Here is a 22,277-nt window from a genome sequence, read left to right on the forward strand (position 1 = left end):
TGTTTGCAGGAAGTACATTAATATTAGTAATTGAGTTTTCACATTTTCATTTAGGCTAATATATATATATGCTTCCTCTGTTGCAATTGGATCCATGTTTCTGACTTTGGTTAGAAGAAGGCTTTTTCTTCTTGGCCAATATATGCATTCTTGATAATTTAGAAACACTCTAATTAAATAATGCTAATTTTTTACAAGACATTAAATTAAAAAAAAAGGAATGAAAACTTTGTTGATTCTAACATTTAAAGAACTTAAAGACAAAGTGTGTATTTCTCTGCATTGATATAGATTTAAAAAAAAATCTTAATTGAAGAACAGTTATGTCCCTTTGAATATAGATTTAACAAAATAGACTTGACAATATTACTAACTTCATGTATCACCAAAATAAAAATTATCGAGGGCAAGTTTCAAAGTAAATTTTTGGTAATTATTGGTTAATCAGCTAGTATTAGTCTAAATATGAAACCAATTCTAACTACCTTTTTGTTTCAAACAAATGAACAAGATTACTTTATTCTATTTTATCAATTTCAGGTTTTTTTGTTAGATAAATGATAGTATTATTGGATGAATGAATAGCATGGCAGGTTTGTGTCCTTGTTTCACACTTACAAAAATGACTTATCAGTATTTTTACAACTATTTCTCATGAATTTCTGAATCAGCTGTAATTGATATTGATTTTATAACATTGGATACATAGAAAAAGTAGGTAATTACTGACAAAAATATGTAATATCTGTATTCCTTATTAATCCTTGGAGAATATATAAAACATTTATAGATGTAAAGCTGGCACTCCGTTCTGTCTGCTAACATGGAATGAGTCTGTAAAAGCAATTTTGTGGATATAGATTTAACAGGATTTATTGGGTATAGTAAACATTGATGAGAGAACAGCCTAATAAACAAAATTGAAATGTTAATAATCCTTGGCTCCAAAGAAAATTTGCTAATGTTAGATTATCAAAGACCAGTTACACCATAGATTTTTTAAAACATCCCTCCCCTCCAAAAATAATTTGTCCCAAGTTTTTGAAACAAACTTTGGAAAGTCAATCAATAATTTGAGATTTTAGCATTTTTTGCTTGGAACCATAATGTTTAATATGTTCTTTTATGCAAAGATCATCTAGACTTTGTGCAAATAATCATCAGTAAAGCTAAAGAACTCAAACCACACCCTGTTCTAAATCTGCAACTTTTTTACTTGCTCCATTTTAAATGTTTCCTATTCTTTGATTTCCTTTCAGAAGTTTTGGTTTTCATAATTCATAAATATATTATTTTGGCCGGTGTATATAACTGATTGATAGAATTGAGTGGCACAAATTCCTATTAGACATCAATCTTAGTCTAATCATAGTGGTATCCAAGAATTTAAAAAGTATTGAAAAGTTGTAAAAAAAATTTAAAATGTTGAAACCTTGTTTGCACCTCAATTTATAATATAAAATTTCCTCATTTCAAAACAAAAAAACATTGAAGCAGATTTCATATCAGAATAAAATTCAACATGAGATAAAAAATCCAAACTTTCCCCATGAGTCAGTTAAAAAGATGACTGAGTTGCCATGTTTGGATTAGATTGACACTCCCACAAAATTTTAGTTGTATCTTTCACTAGAATCATATTTGATTGAAATGTCTGAAATTTCTGTCTTCTGCAGACATTGGACTATTTCAATTTTATTTGTAGGGGGTGTCAGGATGTATTGGATTTTTTTTGCTTTCAATCAATAAACCTATAGTAAATAGTATCTTTCTCTGATTTCATTATGCAGAAAATTCAATAATCACTGAAGAATAATAATCCAATAATGTATATTTCATGCATTTGTATATAAGCATCTGTCTATTTAATTGACTGGAAAAAAATATCATTTCCCTTTGAACAAATATTTAATCCATTTACCCTGATTGATTGATAAAAATCAGTCTGATCACCCCTACAGTGCTGAGCATTTTGTTTGAGTCCAGACAGATGATGAAAAGTGCATGTTTTCTCTTTGTCTAGGGATGAGGAATCTTAAGGGTTGATGATACTGAATTTATACTGACCAATTCATTGATAAACAGACTGGTGACCTGATAACTTCATTTATCCAGGACATTAGAAGAGAGCTCAGACTAAACACAAAAATCGGTAAATATTTACGTTAAACATTTAAAGAGTTTAGTACAATGAGTCACTAGATATAATGTGACAAAAGAAAATGTCATTTAGTATTTGTTTTTTTAGATATATTTAAAATTTTCAATTTCTAACATCAAATTATTGATTTATTAGAATAATTTACAACCTTTTAAGGCAATTACTCTGACTGTTGTTGTTGAAATTGAACATTGGCATGTGAAATATTTATTTGACAGTTATAAAATTGAAAGGTGATCAAAATGAAACGGAAATGTTCAATACATGTAGCATACCACACATATGTCCATTATGACATATAGCATTTCAAATGACATAATATTCTGAAATTTGTATCCTGTGTATTTGTTTTGTAAGTATGGAATTTTCTATTTTAATATGTATTAATAATATTATTTGCTATTGAATTTTGACATGAATTATAGTACTTTCATTTCATTTGATTTGATTTTGTTAAACATGGTTTAGATAGTTTGGGAAAAGTATGAACTTTTGTGTGTGTGTGTGTGCATTGAGAAAGTGAAAAAAAGAGGGGGTGGGGGTGGTCAGGGAATAGTCTAAAGTTAAATAGACAAAGTATTTTAATATGAGGCTTAAGTCAAGTTGAACGCAGCACAGATTTACTTTTTTCTTTTAATAATAAAGTTCTCTGAGTGACACTCTAAGGAATGGTGTTTCACTTTGAAATCAAAGCAACATATTTTTATACAATTAGTTTTATCAATAAACAATGAATAATTATGATTGTTATAATACGTTTGTAACAAAAATTATGTCAAACAAATATTGATAAAAAATTAATCAAGTTGTATATTAGGTCCTAAATAATTTTTGTTTCTGCTATGACCTCCCTAGCTGGTCTATATACCTAGAATTAGACAATCATAGATATGTGGGTTAATTGATATTAATGATAACTGGTATTTTTATGCATAAATATAGGTCACTTTGACATTCAAATTTCACAACCCACTCGCACACAAAAGTTTTGACTTTTCCCCAACTAGCTTAAAATGTTCAAGGCCATAGTGGATCCAGGGAGTTGGGACACACCCTTTTTTTTTGAAGATTAATGCATTTAAATTGGGGACATATGATTGGACCTCCCCCCTCTTTATCGTGGGTTGGGACCCCTACCCTTTTTAAAATGGCTGGATCCGTCCCTGAAAGGAATGACTTTATCTGTCATCTACACGGAAATAGATTGAATGGAATGTGTTAAACCATAAATGTCAATAAAATTTGTCAGGTCAGCAAACATATTTTATTGACATTTTTGGTTAAACACCAATTAAAAAAGTCCAGACATTTTTGGTTATAAGTGCCCCTTTAAGTTCAGAAAAATAACTCATTTGTGTCTATTTCAAATGTTTTTAACAGAAAGAAGAATTGTTTTTACCCTCTTTTTCTGCCTGAAGGCATGCAACCATTGCCCTAGGGAGTAAATATCAAAAATCCAAAATGACATAAATTTTATAATGGAATCAATTTACTAGTTTTCAAATAATTTGCCACTTATTTATTGAATTTATTTGAATGTCAAAGTGACCAATTACCAATATTGAAATAACATTTATCATAAATATCAATTAAACACACACAAATTTGACTAATCATAACTTTATGATTAACAGATGTTCAGATCTTCTGAGTAATCCATTTCATTTCATTATCAGACATGATGAGTCACTGATTCCATCAAATCTATTTCGGTGCAGATGACAGTTGAAAAATTATTCCATTTGTGCAATATTCAAAACATATGGCATGGTTCATACATATGGCCAGCTACATGTATTCAGATTTCTCATGTTTAATGCATTTTGTTTGTTCAACATGCATAAAACATGATTGCGTAACATTGTTATTTGAAAATAAACATGCAAGAAATGAATTTAATGGTTTTATAAGCAGAGCTCTTATTGTTTGTTTTTGTGCTTTTACATGAATAGACATTTACAAAGAACAGCTTTTAACAAAACATTCACAATATATATTCAAAAGTTTTTTGGGAAATTTATTGTTTTAAAGTTGAAAGCTAAGTTAACAAGTTTTCGAGAATTGAAATCGTTGGACTCACAAACTCTACTTTAACAGTCACAATTTGAACAGAACATTGCTTAACAGTACTTATTTGTTTTCAAGGGGGGGTTCATCCCGAACCCCCCTTGGCTTAGTATGTACGGGTAAAGATACTGTTATTGACATCTAGCAAAATGGTTCTGAAGACCATCTTGAGAACAGTAGGGTGTCTTTGTGAGGTTTTACCCTGTGTAGAAGGGCTCACTGTGACTATAAAATGAAGAACATCAATGACAAAATTGCTATTATTTTCCCCAAATAAGGATTTTGTTAAGTTTCATACGCTTAGGGTATCTGCAGTATTATATATTAATTATAAATGAAATCTCTTATTTTTGCATTTTTCATAGAATCTTCAATATTATTGAGGCTAGGTTCAACTAGAATATAAGGTCACATCTAGAACAAATTGTTTTTGGGAACATGCTTACTCTTAGTTTAATATTTTAGCCAAATTTCAGATTCAAGATTGTACAAATTCCCAAATCTAGTATGTAAAGGAAGGTCCATTGCAAAATTGAGTCTCCTTGACCTAATTTTAGCAAGTGAAATATACCCTTCGTGAAGTTTTCAGAGTCTGAAAGAGTTGCATCAGTCTTAAATGATATGTCTTAGATAACCATAATTGATGAATACAAAAGTTTATGAGGGATAAACTCTTCTTCCTCCAAATTTTTATTGTAATAAAGTAAACATATGTTCTATTCATCAAAAGTAAAAAATGTATGATATCCAGATTGCAGACAAAATGAAAGCAGATTGATGTAAATTTTTTAGATGTGTGTCACTGGTTAGGAATGAAGATCCTGTAGTGTATCTGCCGAAATTTATGTAATTTAATATATCAAAGATTACATAATTTGTTCGTCACAAGTTTGGAGTGTGACTTTATGATCATTTATAAATGCTCTTTCAAACTTCTTAACATTTTAAAGTAGGTCCTTAATCTCTTTTTTTTGGTATTTTGACAAGAATTAACAGACATATCCAGAGTGACAGCATCTTTGGTATTAACTGGTAAATTATTTATATAAACTTGAAAATCCATCTTTTACAATGCAACAGCTTTGACATTAGAATAAGGAAAACATCTAACATCATTTTAAACCTTTTTATTTGAAGTTGTTTGCATCTCTGTAATGAAGAGAAATTGCATACCTTTCTTGGAGGGTAATATATATATGCTCTGACAAAGGTCAAATGACCTCTTTTCTCTACATTTGTGTCAAATGAGACCTAAATACTTATTGTCAATAATATAAACTAAATTTTTACCAGTAGTGATCCTCTATCATTCTAGGCTACATGCACACCATCCCTTACTTGTTAATCGTCTATAAGGCCCCCAACAAATACATGTCTGTTTACGGTTACCCAACCGACCTTATTTTGAGCGTCAACCCTAAGCTATTTTATTTCCGTCTTAAAGTGAAAAATAAACTGAATGTGTGTCAAAAGTGAAGATAGTGTTGACTGATACATCCCAATATTCAGAATCATAAATATAACAGCGGTTTTAAGGAAATTTGGGACTCATGTGATGAAATAAACATTTGGCCACCATTTTTTTCCAATCAATAACAAAGGGAATTAATACAATCATTAATATACAGGTAAACTTGGCCCATGGACAACTCGAACCACGGCAAGACAGACTGCACAACTCAAAATCATGAAAAAAAAAAAAAAAATGGAAATACCAACCTACCTATCCTATTTATTTTGATGATGTAACCTTAAACAGACATATCTCTTTTTTTGGCCTAAGCATGTGAAGACTACATAAACATTGAACAGGGTGAAACGTTCTTGTTTAAAAAAGTATTTTAACCAAAAGTTTGTTATGGGTAATATAAGGTACAACTGTGACAAAATTCTTACCCACTTCAGCAGACCAAAGTTCACCCGCCCTTCATGTTACTAGATATCATGTCACTCAATCTCCAGTTTACTGTTTGGTCTTTAGATGATATAAAAAAGAAGATGTGGTATGATTGCCAATGAGACAACTATCCACAAAAGACCAAAATGACACAAACATTAACAACTATAGGTCACTGTACGCCCTTCAACAATGAACAAAGCCCATACCGCATAGTCAGCTATAAAAGGCCCCAATAAGACAATGTTAAACAATTCAAACGAGAAAACTAACTGCCTTACTTATGTAAAAAAATGAACGAAAAACAAATATGTAACACATAAACAAACGACAACCACTGAATTACAAGTATTGCTTTCCCTTTTGAAAATTAATTGATAATTATTGATTCAAAAACATAATGTGTTGACCCTCAAAGCAGATCAAGGTTTTAAAATAATTTTTGCCAACAAACTGTCTTCAAACCACTAAAAATATTTTTGGCAGAGACATGTTTTTAGTATCAAATTGTACATTGGCTGTCAATACAAGTACAGCCCAAACTTTAATATTTTGAAATTCTTGAATTTTTTTGTTTCTTTAAGTCATGATGTTCTATTGAAAGTTTCAGTAGGGATTTCATTTAGGAAATTTTTTAGAATAATAATCCAGATCTTTATAGTTGTCTCCCCTATTTCTAAAAAAAAATGAATAATGTTTTAATACCATCAGTTTTGTTAACATTTGTAACCACTTGAAGATTTATTGAAGAAAATCAATCATTGCAAAACAGCTCAATTTACCTTCAATGAAATCTAATTTTAAGCTTATTTCATAGACTAATAATTCTGTTATACAACATTTATTTGCCATTTTTCACAATTTGAAGTAACATTTAAAAATTTAATCTATAAATGAACCCCCATGGGTGGAAAAATATTATGAATGAATGGTTTATTATGAAAAAAAGAATATTTTAAAAGTATATTTCAGAAATTCCGATAAGAAATTTTTATATTTTCAAGTTTATCTTTTATTTAATTAAGATTGAAGTGAATTTTTAAAATTATTATTTTACTACATATTCTGTGATATACACATGGAAATTTTTGTTAAATGACGACTTTATGTACAGACACACAGTTTTTCAGTGAAATTGACATTGTTTATATACATGTAGATTTCAAGTTAAATTTGAATGTTTGATTAGATATATACTATACATGGATATGTATGTTGACCAACTGCTTATGACCCTACTATGTAAACAAAAGTAGTCATCTAAAAGGTCACTTGTAACATTTATGGCGTTGATATCTGATATTGACACAGATACATTGATTTGGCTAAGATAAATTCATTGAATTACGAAAATGAAATTACGATTTCTTCGAATAATAACCTTCCCAGATGGTGGTGTGGTATCTTATTAATTATTAATTGAAGAAAAATAGACCTTTTACAGAGTGTATATCTTCATATAGATTGTAATATTTTGTGTGGATTAACAGCTTTAAGTGGATTAGGATTGTTCCGATTCTTATTAATTAGATTTAATGATTAGCTTTTATCCTTTAAAAGTCTGTTGTTGGAAAATTAGTAAAGTGTAAGAGTTGAAGTTCAGACAACTGTAGAGAAATAAACATTTGTTGTGACTATCTTTACTTAGATTTTTAAGATGTCAGCTGAAGAGTGAGTAATATTTATTCTGACTGTGGATTTATTTTTTTTCGTGGATACTAATTTTTTTGTAGATTAAGAAAAACTAACATGTTCGTTGCTATCTATTTCTGTTCCTAGTTTTTGATATCAAAGTCTTCATACAAGCCTATATAAAATGTTGAACAGCTAATTTTGTGGTTTAACTGTACCAATGAAATCCACGAAAATTGGTATCCAATGAAATATAATGAGTCCACAGTACTAGACAAAGAGAAGGGATAGAGAGAGCATGCAAGGAAAAAGGGTTCAGGGTATTATGCAAAAAGAGAGGGTGTTGCACCCTGTGAAAAATTTCCAACTGGAACACTGCAATTTCAGGTGTACAGTCGGCATAATACTAATAAGTATAGAATCATTTCTGGACTTACAGTCCTACCGTTCATCTTACAATGTGATTTTAGTTGATAGTTTAGATATATTTTATTGTTCAAAATGACAAATGGATTAGACACAAGTTTTACAACTAAACTTATTAACATCTTCTCCAAGTTGATGAAAAGGACAATGCCAGCTGGCATAAGAAGTTGTACTTTGAATGTTTAGGCACTCAACATTTGTGATAATTTTACTGCTTTTTACTAAAAGAAACATAAAAAAAAAAAAAATAATCTGAGAATGCATAATTACCATTCAAATAGTAATCAAAGGTACCAGGATTTTAATTTGATTAGCCAGACGTGCGTTTTGTCTACACAAGACTCATCAGTGACGCTCTGATCAAAATAGTTATAAAGCCAAACAAGTACAAGTAAAGAGCATTGAGGACGGAAATTCCAAAAAGTTGTACCAAATAGGGCTAAGGTAAAGAGAGGGTGTCGCACCTTGGAAAATTTTCTAGCAGGAACACTGCAATTTCAGGTGTACAGCATAATAGTATAGAAGCATTTTCTGGACTTACACCTACAGTCTATCCATGCCATCAAAACAAGTACATATTTGATTAATAGAGATTTTTTCAACATGTTTTAGCTGTTCTTCCCAAAAAATATAATGAAAAGAACAGCTAGAATTTAGTATTTTGCTCTTTATTTCATATTAAACAAGTAGTCTTTAAAATTTCAGAGTAGAAGAAACCATGTCTCAGTTTGATGCTTTATTGGATTTTAACGACACATCCTCAGGGGATGGAACAGTAAAGAAATCATCAGATTTTGATCCATTTGGACCAAGTCCAACATTGGATGCTAAAGGGAGTAGTGATGGTGATCTTTTGGGTGATTTTGGATTTTCTGGACAGGTAAATAAAGGAAAGAATGGTCAGATTCTGATTGAGGCCGTCTCATGTGAAGCTAAGGCAAAATCAAATATATGTTCATTTACTAGATGTCCTAAACAAGATGACTAACCTGTCTTGATCTAACAAATTTCATACAGACTTATGTGTTACAGCTAATTTCCTAATGCATGTAGAACAAAACTTTGGTTAGCTTGCTTGCTTTGTTTGTATATTGTACAATCATTAGAATAACTCTCAATTAAATTCAAATATGATATAAACAGGTAAAACTATGCCTATATAAATTGTTTGAAGATGTCAATCTTATTTACAAAACTTGAATAAACAGTTATACAACCAAAGCAAGCAAGCCAACCAAAGTTTTGTTTTACATGCATTAGGAAATTAGCTGTAAAACATATAAAAAAATCAAACATTCATTCTCAAGACTGAACACATATTTTTGTCTTGGACATGAAAACTACAAAAGAGAGATCGCTGAAAAAATACATGATACAGGCAATTTATGTGTTTACTTTTCTGCATTGGCTAATCAGGTATAGGGGGAGGGTTGAGATCTCACAAACATGTTTAACCCCGCCACATTTTGCAACTGTCCCAAGTCAGGAGCCTCTGGCCTTTGTTAGTCTTGTATTATTTTAACTTTTAGTTTCTTCTGTACAATTTGGAGTTTAGTATAGTGTTCATTATCACTGAACTAGTATACATTTGTTTAGGGGCCAGCTGAAGGATGGGTCCGAGTGCGGGAATTTCTTGTTGCATTGAAGACCTTTTGGTGATCTTCTGCTGTTGTCTGCTCTATAGTCAGGTTGTTGTCTCTTTGGCACATTCATCATTTCCATACTCAATTTTAATTGTACATATATATGTAAATTCATAAACTAATTTGGGGATTTATTATTGCAAAGGTTTAAAGTGTGACAATAATGCCAAAAAATTGTGAAAGAAAATCTCTACTAAGATTATCATGATTATGAATGAGAGTAGTGATTATTACTAAGGTTATAATGTCATAATGTTGCATTTTCCACCATGCAAAAATGTTGGAATTTGTGATTTTTGTGTCTTGACCTCTACTTTAGTGAAGTATGTTATTACATATTCTGACTTATTGACGTTGCACCCACTTTTTATTTGGTCAATAAATAATTGTAACTAGTTAAAGAAGATATCACATTGTAGGTCAAATAGACAATTTTATGTCGGAAAATTATTCAGTTTCGAGTGTCTTTCCTCCTTTAAGAGGTATATAAATCCATGTTAAAGATGTGATATTTACATAGATAGATAATTGAACCACACAGAAACATAAGAACGTATATCTTGTACTCAATTATTTACAACCTTTTATTGACTATGACCAGAAGCTGTTAAAGATGTAAGAATTTACATGTTTGGCGATAAGGGTATTGTTACTATGTGTAACCAAATGCAAAACGTCATTTTTGCAAAGATTGCAGATTTTTTTTTTCCATTGTGAATTTAAAGATATTGCTAATTTTTAAAAATAGGTCAGGATGACAATTTATGTAAAAAAAATCAGGATAAACTAAAAAAAAAGAAGCAGGAACCGGATAGAGTGAAAAATAAAAAGGCAGGACAGAGATTACAGCTAAAAAAAAATGCAGGACAAAATTTTTCATCCTAGCCCCCCCATAAAAATCAAATGGTAGCTCCCTAATTATACATTCTGAGGACTGTTTATTGATACACACATAGGGATCAGGGATAGCAAATTTAACTTGAAACTTAAGAAATGAGTTTGTACAATAAATTATGTTGCATACTACCAGTAGCTAAAATGTATTTAGGCCTCTAAATTTGCTTCTTTGGGTGGTTATTATCTTTGTTTCATAGCGCTTTCCTTGGGTACCAATAATGTTGGAATAGCCCTTCACAAAGTCTGGTTTATTACTAGATAAAGAATCTCCTCTAAAATTAGCACTAGACTTTAAGATAGAAAAGTTGAAACCCATTTGAAAATTCATACTTAGAATATATTTGAGACTCTGGTCTGAAGTTTGTAAAAATTGAGGCAATACATTTGGTTGGAATCTAATCCTCTTTTCCTTTTCAACGGAAATTTCCAAAAAGAGGGTCATACAGTTTTATTATCAGAAAGTAAATTCATTCTATGAAAAATTAACTCACATTTCCTAGGTGATTTTTTGAGAGGTTGTGCAGAAAATAGGGTTGAACTTTGTAATCTTCAGGCAGAGGAGTTATCTGTGCCCCCTTTATCAGAATTTGTGTTTTTGCATAAATTTTGTTCACCTAGCTCTTATCAGTGTAATTGTTAGGGTTGTACCCAACTAATCTCAAATCCTGGATCTGCTCCTGTTAGTTAAACAAGGCCCTCAAGTTTCTGAAACTCAGAAAGTCAATAGCATACTTCAAACACTGTAGAGTAATTTAAAAAAAAAAAAATACCCAAAAGTTTAGCCAAACTCAAAATGCTTATTTATCTGACCAGATCTTAAAGCATAAATTTGAAAAAATATTAACGTTTATAAATATCAGTGCAAATAATTTACTGCACACTGCACACTATCAAACTTTTCTGCATTTAAAAATTAAGAAGGGTGTGAAATATCTTTAGGATCTGTCATAGCTTGCATTTGCATTTAATTTTCTTTGACAATAAGCTCTTATGTAAGTAAATATTTTAAGATAAGTAAAATCCACTTAAGTGCACAAAAGGAACAGACATTCAACTATTTAAAACAAATTAAATAGCTGTAAAAATAATATGATTGAAGAAACGTTAACTAAACAGACATACACTTTTACATTTAAATTTTTATGCAAGATTACTAAAAGTTTGAATTCCTTCACCAAATTGTTTAATAATTGTTAACTTTATACTATTATCTATTGATATTGATACACGTTATTTTAATAAATGGCGTTAAATGACAGTTTGCGATACTAAATAACATAAACAAATACTAACGTCACAGAAATAGACGGAAGGAAGTCCCCACTTAGGGCCTCTGTGTCCAAATCATCTCTGAGATTGTTGATAAGTAAATACACAAGTTACTTTACAATTTGAAGTGAGGAAAGTTAAAAAATTTGAGGGATCTTATCATTACACTTTATTTGTAAGTAAAAATAGATACGGAAATAATTAGTTTTATAAAATTCTTTGCTTTGAAAAAACTTTGCAGTTAATTGAAAAAGAAAGTGGAAACTTAGGAATTTGGGTATATAGGCTGCAATACACAACTTATTATGTGATTGTAAGAAATAGAGTGTGAATTGTTATCTTTATTGTTGAAAAGGATGCAGAATGAATAAAACGTAAACAATATGTCTTCAGTTCTGGATTTTAGGTGGGGCTGGTATTTTAATATAGATCAGTTTAAATTTAACAAATTTAAAGTATATAATTTAAAGTTTCAGATTAAAAGTAGTGTGTGTTCAGCAATATTAATTTAAGTGGTTTATTACTATTTTTGCAATGTAAGTGGGTGTTTTATAGACCTGTCCAGGGCTGAGATAGAAAAGTTGAAAGTGATTGTAAAACCTTTGTACCCTTTTTTGCAGTTTACAGTCACTATAGAATTTAAATTTGAATGTTTGAAGTTTTATTCTTCTTAAATTCATGACTTGACTTTTTTTTTGTCACTTGGATATAATGAAGGCGTGAGATATATAAGTCAGCAACCCATGGACACAAATAGGCAAAAGACCTCTCAGTATTTGAGAGGCTGTGAAAGCATGTAGAACTTTTCTTAACTAATATAGGCTCAAATGTAAATCAAATTATTGCAGTTTTAGGATGTTATGCTTTCAAATAAGTTATGCTATTAAAATTTAGATTGCAATTTATTTTCTGTTGGTGATACCAGTATCTCTTCACAAAGTTTGCAATTATAACAACATTGCAAAAATTTCAGAATATATTAAACAGAACATGGATGATATTTGGAAAACCTTTTATTTGTTTACAAAAGTATGAGATATATGTCCATTTCATAAATCTATGTCCATTTCATATTGACAGTAAAAAAGAATGTTTTGACACTTACTTAATGGCAAAAAATATAAAACACTTAATGACCTCCATGCATACAATACTTCCCCACAAGAACAAAAAGAAATTTAACAGTTTGTACATTCTAGACCTATACCTATAGACTAATATACTGAAGGCCATGGACTTGATAAATGAACATGCCAGGAGTTTTGCATAATTTGAGAATAAGAAGATGTGGTATAATCCACAAGAGGCCACAGAAATTAACAACTGTAGGTCACAGTGACAATACTTTCTTCAACAATGAGTAAAACCCATAATGCATAGTCTGCTTTAAAAGTCCCTGAATTGACAAATCAAAAATGTATGTAAAAAAAAATCAAACGAAAAAAATATCACCCTTTTTATTTGAAATTCAGAATTCACTATTCTGGTCAAATCTTTACTTGAGAGAATTTTGTTTTATCACTTTGTACTTTTCCAGTACATTTAACATAAAATGTAAGTGAACATTATCTAGTTTTGTAATCTGACTTTTAATGCAAAAAATCTGTAGTTTGTAGGAAAACTATTTGTAATGGTATACACAAATTTATTTCCATAACTATGATAATTCTGAAATAAGTGTCCAGTTACACTTAACAAAACCTGTTTTATTTTTTAAAGTCAGGTGTGACCGATTTTAATTTTTCATCTTTTTGACGGCAGGAGATTACTTTGAGAGGATAAAAAAATTGTGACGATGAATACATATCTTTATAGCATTAAATACACATCCTTTTCAAACTGAATATGGTTTTAAATATTTTATATTTCACAAAACAGGACTTGTAAATATATTGTATAATAGAATGATTATCATCTGACATGAGTTATCTCCCCTTTTAATCTTAGACATCATACAGTGATTGTATTTGATGGTTTTATGATAATTAACTTATCATGCTTGAGTGATTTCTGATAATGATCAATAATTGGTACTGTCTATTTAATCAGGGGACTGTTTGAGGAGGATTGTTTTAAAACAAATTGTATAAAAAATATTTTTTTAGATTCAAAATGCAAATGTCAAATGCACTTTAATTTAGCATGTTTAGTAGGCGAGGGAAAAAAAAATCAAAGTTCACTTTTTTCAAAATTTGATGAAATGGATTTGTGGAGGAAATATTAAAAATGTTTCACTCATAAATGTTTTAATTATATTATTTTGATCTAATTTTGTATTTCACTTTGACTTTGCCAAGATGACTAATTAACGAACAACAAAATATGACATGTCTTTTTATGGGGATGATCTTGTAAAATATAAATTTTTGGCATTGTTTCGTCAAGTAAGGTCACTTAACATCAGGTTTAGAAAGGTTTTATTAAACTTTTATTAGACATAATTTTTTCTGAAGATTGGTTTGTCCAAAATAGAAAAATATAGTGATAAATTTGAAAATTGCATTTATTTGAACCATGTGATTTCAAAAACCCAGAGGAGACTGCATTCAGAAATATCTCAAGATCTTACTGATTGCATCCTCTTCAAATTCAACTACGTATTTAGTGCCAATGCTAATTGCCTGTGAGTTTTCAATGATACATTTGTGGTAAATTTTTGCCCACCCTCCTATTATAGATTGCATTTAAGTCAAACATGTTTTAGAAATAATTTCCCAGTAGAGCACCGTTTTGTTCAGAAATTTTAGTTCAAATTCTCACTTGAAAAAAGCAAAATATTTTTAGAATGCATTCATCATTACATAATGGTTACATCCTGCAGAATGCCAAAAAAACACTCTCAAAATCTACTTCAATTTCTTTGTTAATTTCATTCTACAATGTTCTATGATAAGTAAATTTTGGCTGAATTTATGATAACAAGGATTTATTATATATATTCTTTAGTTTGGAACAAATTGTTTTAGATGTGTTTCCGATGTAAATGAAAGTGATATAATTTAATTTCCAATGACGCTCAATCAATCAACGTGTCATCTGTTTAGTAAAGCTAGAAGTTAGGCCACAGCATTCATTAGGAAATTTTCTTAGCTAAGGAGATTTTGAGGTTCTACAGTACATTTTATAGATATTTAAGTATTTTTGTGTCATAATATTTTAGTTTGAAGCAATTATTTACAGTTTAACTAGGGTTATGGAACCAAGAGCATCTTGTAAGATAATATTCTTGAAAGTTAATCATTTATGATATGATAATAACAAATTTGATGAAAGCTTATTAGAAGCTGAATCAGTGTAATGTATACACTTGGATGATGGTTTCTTCAAGAATAAGATCTGGAAGGGGAGGGCTGTTTAGGGGCAAATATCTGACAGTTTAAAAAAACCCACATCAACAAAAGACCACTGAACAATAGGTTCCTGACTTGGGACATTGGTGCAAACAGTTGCAATACTATAAAAATGATTCAACAGGTACCAACCTTCACCCTAACCTGAGGTAGTGGTGTAGCATTACAATATAGGAAGAATATATGGCTATAAAATAATTTGTGGTGATTAAATTTGTTTTGATTCAGGACTCTGGATTGTAAAAATGAAATATTTTTTTAGAAGCAAGATTATTGTTACTTATATCAATATCAATTGGTATTTGCATTTTAACATCTTGATGCTGCTTATAATCTATTGTTTATACTACTTGTATCCTGTATTTTTAAACCTTTTTTCCTGTCTAGAGATGTTATTTACCTTCAACTGTTTGACAGATATGACCTTGAAAAGATCAGTGACCTTCACTAACTTAGAGATATTGGAATTTATATTACCTTACTAGCCCTGATGGATATTACAAATATTTTAATTGAACTAAATTCTAAGTTAAATATGTCGACAATATTTTAAATGCAGTGACATTTTGAGAAAAGTAGGTAAAATTGAGAATTTGCTTAGTTTCGATAATTTGTAATTAGAAACTTTCTGAACCAGATATTTTTATGTAGAAGACCTGTTTATTGGGGTCTTAGCGTGACACGGGATTGCTGATGTTTTGTAAGCGTGACACGTGAAAGTCAAATTAGTGTGTCGTGAAAACGGGAAATGAGGTCTAGCGGGCTCCGGGAAATGATAAAAAAATGACACTTGCTTACGTACATAGTGTAAGCGGGATACGGGAATCTGACAAAACAGTAAGCGGTATCCGGGATCAGCACCCCCAATGAGACCCCCTTTTTGCAAGTTTGAACTATTTCATAGCCATAGTATCTAAATATAAATTTATTGAACATTTGGAAGGGCAGATTTATTTGTAAATTAGATTGATGGAGAAATTCATGTATTTGATATCTTAACATTAATCATTAGGATAAAAGAGCATTTAAGAGTGGATTCAGTTGATAGTTTGTAGATAAATGAATATGTATGATTGGTGCCAACTTTGTTTTGCTGTGGAATTTTATGTTCTGTTAATCTTTTTTTGCTTTTTATGGCTTTTATACTATGTAGTAGAACAAGGGAATTGGTTTTTTTCTGGGATATCATATGTATCTTGGTATGTCCATTAGTCCCATTATCCCATACCACTTTTACGCTTTGCTTTCAACAAGTCCAATTTGGTTTCATCAACTTGAAACTTATTATATATTTTCATTTTAATGTGAAGGTTTTGAAATATATATGCAAAATAAGGTTTTTGATCCAGATTTCCTGGTTCACTAAATATATTTATGTGGAAATGGGACCAGGTTATGATGTCATATGGACAAATATTCAATGTTTTAAATACTAGGTAAAGATTGATAATTTTCTACTGAATTGAAGAAACTTCATAGCTACTTAGATAGCACGACAATGGAAGTTTTTAACCACCTTGACTGGCTATACAGCCCTTGCACTGTCAGCCTTGATGACACCAATCAATGCAGCATATATATATAAGAAAACAGAAATGAACAATCAATCAGTTGATACATGGTCCGAGACCACCATTGTCGTCCCTTGATTTTCGTTGTTTACAAATATAGTCCCTAGTGTTGACAGTGGGTTACTTGCCATTAATTTTTATACCCCTTCCAAATTTATTTCTCCATGTTCACTGCCTCAAATTGCAAGTAGGGGGATGAAATTACACTGTAAAAAAATTTGGGTCCAGAATTTTTAAGGAAAGCAGTGATTTGGTCCAGCTGAAAAAGGTTGAAAATGAGCGCTTCGGAAGCTGTCAAAAGATTTCAAGACGCCCTAAACATAAAATTGTCCATATTTTGAGTTAGAGGCGATGAAGTTTTCTATAAATTTGATATAATTTGTCCCAAAAGTAGTACAACACACTGTAAAAGTTTCTTTAAGAAAGCGCAGGTGGGATTTTTTTATTTTCATTTATGTTCTAAAAAAAATGCCCTACGAATTAATTGTGTTCTCAGACCACATGTGACAGCTTAAGTGGCACTTAACCAAACAATAGTTTTTCGTGGAAATCAACAGAAAGACTGATCCCTATTTTACAAAGAGTAGCCATTGTTTCAATTTTACATTCACAAATTCGTTTAAGTATTTTATAAAGTAAAATGTACTCCACCTTCATACATTACACTACATATCGTATATTTAGAACAATATGAAACATGTACGATATGAATTAAATATTGTATAAAGCTCACCCAAGTACTACTTGACTTGATTGTGCTTGAACTATAAGAGGAAATCTTTAAGTAGTAAAACCCAACCGGAAACCAGTTGTTCAGAATTGCCAAAAAATAGAGTGAATCATTGTTATGCATACATTGTAGACTTAATCTATTTGTGTCTTTAAGGATTGTGTGATATTTTTGTAGTAATTTGTGATTATTTTTGACTTCTGTTGAGATATTTTGGATTAGTTGTGCATACCTTGAGTGCATTTCTGTGCAATTTTTTGCAAGTCTAATTTATGATGCACAGGTGCACTTTTGAAAATCTTAATACTCGGTGCATTGCAAGTAGTGTAGTTGATGTATAGGCTCCCTAAGTTTTTATTGACTTGAGATATTTGACTTACAGCTTTAAATTTCAAAAGATATATAGGATCTGGAGTTATAGTACAATCTTCTGAAACTGGTACCAATGATTTTAGAACAAAGTCATACCTATATATACACAGTCATAAGTTGTGCTGTGTTTGCATTTATAAGTCATCTTAATGGTGACTTTCTTGAATTATATATTTTCTGTGTAAGATGTCATGTAACTTTTTTTTAAATCCTTATTTTCAAGCCTATCTTAAACCTGTTAAAACCATTAGCAGTAGGGTATTCAAAATAAGGTGGTGTTAGAGTTCTTCAAGTAAGAACTAAGATATTTAGATATGACCTGAACAAGCAAAGCTGTAACATCTTATTATGCGCTTCTTATCAGTTGGAACCCCCTTTTTGGAATATCATTATGCATTTCAATAGGGACATACAGTTGGAATTCCTCCTTTCTCCTTGGTTTGATGCACCCTCCCCCTCTCCAAATTTTGAAAATTACTGGATCCGCTTCTTCTATGCAGTAAAGTTTTGTTATTTTTTTCCAGTTACTATAAATTGGGGTTTCTAAAAGCACATCATAAAACATGAATATTAAATGGATATATTTAAAAAGCAAAATTTGAGGGTTCATTAAACAGTGGGGCAACTAATGCATCAATTAGCATCTGATTTTACTCTTTGTTATAAAGACAGCTTGCTTTACTTTTTTCTGTGCCAAAAATAATGAAAAAAATACCACCATGTTACAAATGTTTACAGACAAGACACCTGGGATGATTATTTTTAATTAATGGGGAATTATTCACACAGGTGTGTTTCATGTATATCCAATACCTGTAATTAAGGTGGGATAAAAGAAAGACTTCATATAAGTGGAAACCACCAAAAAGTAATTTGCTGACATATATATATATAATAGGCTAGTTTGAATTGGTGTCTTTAAAAACTGCAAGCTTAACAAAATATAGAGGAGGGGGCTTCTGCCGGCTCACATAAAAAAAGATATGTTAGCCAACATGGACACTTAGTAGTATATTCCTGTATTTGGCATTTTAATTTGTAGTTTTCATTGTTTAGAATCTTTTAGGCCATGAAACAAGTCTACAGTTTCAAAGTCTCAGAATAGTATATATATGTACATTTGTATATAGAAAAAAGCTCACGAGATCAAATTTCATCATAAGATCATGCGATATTTATGCCCTATAAACTATGAGAGCATTATCATTTAGGTAATTTCACAGTTTATTAACAAATGTACCAAGAAGTAGGTAAAGGTTAATATCATGCTTATCATCTTTCTGTATGAGAATCAAATCACTCAATAAGATTTTGTTTCAGGATTTTGAATGTTCAAGTATCTTAAAGTGTTATGTACTTAAAAGGAGCATAATTTGACTAAGTGTTTTAAAAATCCCACAAAAATGCTGAGAATTTTGTAAATTTATACTTCTACTGAGAGATTAGAAAATGCATACATGACTACTATGATACACACAGCTGGACAATATTCACATGATATGTTGAATCTTGAATTTTTTACAAAAATGCTATCGTTCAATACCCATAACTTTGCGTAGGTATAACAAATTTCTCATGATATAACCTTAAAATTCATTCTTTAACGTTATAACTTTTGGAACCCCAAACATTACTCTAAGGTAAAAAAACATACTTCCAAATAAGTGTCTTAAATAGGTACATGTGCAATGTGTATTACAAACTCTTATGACACGAATTTTTGACAATTACAAGATATTATTAATAACCATTAAATGATCATATTTTATAGCTCAAGGTGTGACCACTCTGACAAGTTACATTTACTGTTAATGTCCAATTACTATGATGGAAAAGGTGACAATTTTGTCGAGACTAAAGTAACTAATGGTCTGACCTCTGTTGAGGGCAAATGAACAGTCCAAAAGACAAACTGAAACTTTTTGTCATTTGTCTAAATATTTGATCTGTTCAAAGATTTTTCCAAGGCCTTGGACTTTTCAATTTGTTTAAATCAGTGCTTAGGGACTGTCTAAAAAGAGTTGAACTTTGTTACATGTTAACAGGACTTTTTAAGATGAAGAACAACATTAAAAAAATGTTTGTTTCTCTTTGGGTTTAATCTTATAAGTTGGAAATTAGGTTGATGATTAAAAATCACAAAACATATTAAGATATCTCAGTGATATTTTTGCCCATCAAACTCTTTAAGATCAACAAACCTATGAATATAAAGGTGACATTTGAAGTTTAGAGTAAATTGGTAATAACAGTGGCGGATCCAGAAATGTTCATAAGTGGGGGCCCACTGACTGACTTAAGAGGGGGCCCGCTCCAGTCACGCTTCAGTGATTCCCTATATAAGCAACCAATTTTTTTCCCAAAAAGGGGGGGCCTGCCCCCCCCCCCCCCCTAAATCCACCTCTGAATTAAAGAGTAACCCAGTGACACAAAAATATCAAAAGATATCAACGAATTTTGTATGCCTTATATATAACACTGACCAAAAATTTAGATCTATACTCGCTATCACAATCCCTTTTTGATGTCAATCCCATGCATTCAGTTATTACTATCTATTAATAATTCAATAAAATAATAAAATAGACCCTCCTCTTTCTTAATTAACAAATCCATTGTTTACAACTAGATGTTAGTCAATTCTTCCAATACACCACACATAGTGCAGAGGTAAAACCACACTTAGACAGAAGATGCATGACTAATAGAAAGGTCTTACATTCCTTAAATAATAGTGTGTTTACAATAGCTCATTTTACAGTTTAAAGAATTTCATTCAACAAGTAAGGAAGGTGTAAAAAATGGCTGAAATTATGGTATGTTGCTTTTGTTTTTCTTATCGACTTTTTTCAAAGAATTGTTTCGGAGATTGCTCCGAAATTTAATTATGTAGACATTTTATGTCCTTGTTTTGTGATGGATTGGAAATAGCGAAGATGACACATGCATATATATTATATCTCCTCAAATAGTAGATAGTTATTATCGATTGTTCTCTCCATAGTAGGTTATTATTTTGATCTGACAAAAATCCTTTTATTGAATGAAATAGATTACAGTTCTAGGCTTAGTTGTTGATACTGTAAGATTTGAGTAAGTCTGTTAATATCCTAATTTGTCAACATAGATCTCCGATATTTCACAGTTATTTTTTTGGTAGGAATGTGAAATAGTTATGAATTTTCTAAGCATTTTATTTGTTTAATGGATAAATATTTGAAGAGTATTATTTAGCCTCAATTGTTTCTTTCTTAGTACTGGGGATTTAATATTGTTTTGTATACAGTGAATTTTCCATGATTGAGGATACAGTATTTGGTATTATGTTGATATTTAGTTTGTGGTTTTGCCTTAAAAGTCTGTATACAAGCCTAAAGAGATTTGTATTGTGTTGAACAGTTATAAATATGGTTTTACATAGCAGACTGTGCCAAACTGTTTAAAGGTTTGTCTGACCGAAAGAGAAATTTGGACTTTTCTACTATATATTCAACCAAAATGTCTTTAAATTTCTGTCTGTTTGAATGAATTTTTGTCTGACATTTTGTTGGTTAGATAGAGTTTGGGATAAACTGATATATCCAGCAAACCAATCAAAATTGGCACCCTAGGGATGATTATTAATCAACATTACTGTCTGAGTTCCCCCTAATTTAGTAATTCTGTATAATATAAAAAACAAGATTTCCAATGATTGCCAATGAGACAACACTCCACAAGAGACCAAATGACACAGATATTAATAGATCTATAAGCATGATAAGTCACTGAATGTATTCAACAATGAGCAAAGGGAACGTTTACCAGTTGTCATGTTTATCATTTTAAAGCATCCAATATTATGCAGAAGTTGAATTTGTGCATCAAACAATTTAAGTTTGCTTTATACAAAACATATCTGAGTTGGATAGTTTGTACAAATAACATGATTGTGAACATAATTCTTAAGGCTTTTACGCATTTCCAATCACAATTAGCAGTACTTCTCAGTTGCATGATGTATCCAAATGTTTATGAGGGGCGTAAAAGGGGGGGGGGGGGTAATCTGCACTGAAGAACGCGAAATAAAATTGCCATTTCACGATGAACAAACAATTAAAAATGTCATGCACGTTAATCTTTTTACCAATTTCACAAAACACAGGGAATAACAAACTTTTTCACAGCTGCACATGAAATAAAGATGGCAAAACACGTTGCCTGAAAATAGCCCTTTACCACCATTGTTTATATTTGTGGTCCTTTTCCCAATGTTTCCAAGA

The 22,277-nt window shown here is 30.7% G+C and overlaps 2 protein-coding genes across 16 annotated transcripts in view; one reads left to right on the forward strand and one right to left on the reverse strand.

Moving 5' to 3' along the window:
• LOC134683188 (dopamine beta-hydroxylase-like) overlaps nt 1-22,277 on the reverse strand; it is a 60,852-nt gene that overhangs the window by 24,095 nt on the left and 14,480 nt on the right. The gene's annotated exons all lie outside the window — the stretch shown is intronic.
• The window catches only part of LOC134683186 (uncharacterized), a 71,738-nt gene that overhangs the window by 8,705 nt on the left and 40,756 nt on the right, over nt 1-22,277 (forward strand). For 5 of the 14 annotated variants that reach the window (XM_063542313.1, XM_063542314.1, XM_063542319.1 and 2 more), the window contains exons 1-2: nt 7,768-7,796; nt 8,889-9,063. In XM_063542313.1, coding sequence (XP_063398383.1) covers nt 7,783-7,796; nt 8,889-9,063 — 189 coding nt within the window. In that variant the 5' untranslated portion in view covers nt 7,768-7,782. Of the gene's footprint in view, nt 1-2,023; nt 2,153-2,316; nt 2,514-7,684; nt 7,797-8,888; nt 9,064-12,079; nt 12,168-20,695; nt 20,832-22,277 lie in introns of those variants that run through there. The other 9 variants (XM_063542315.1, XM_063542316.1, XM_063542323.1 and 6 more) reach the window with 7 other exon arrangements.

The sequence above is a fragment of the Mytilus trossulus genome, chromosome 9 (genome assembly GCF_036588685.1).
Source record: "Mytilus trossulus isolate FHL-02 chromosome 9, PNRI_Mtr1.1.1.hap1, whole genome shotgun sequence".
NCBI classification, from domain to species: domain Eukaryota; kingdom Metazoa; phylum Mollusca; class Bivalvia; order Mytilida; family Mytilidae; genus Mytilus; species Mytilus trossulus.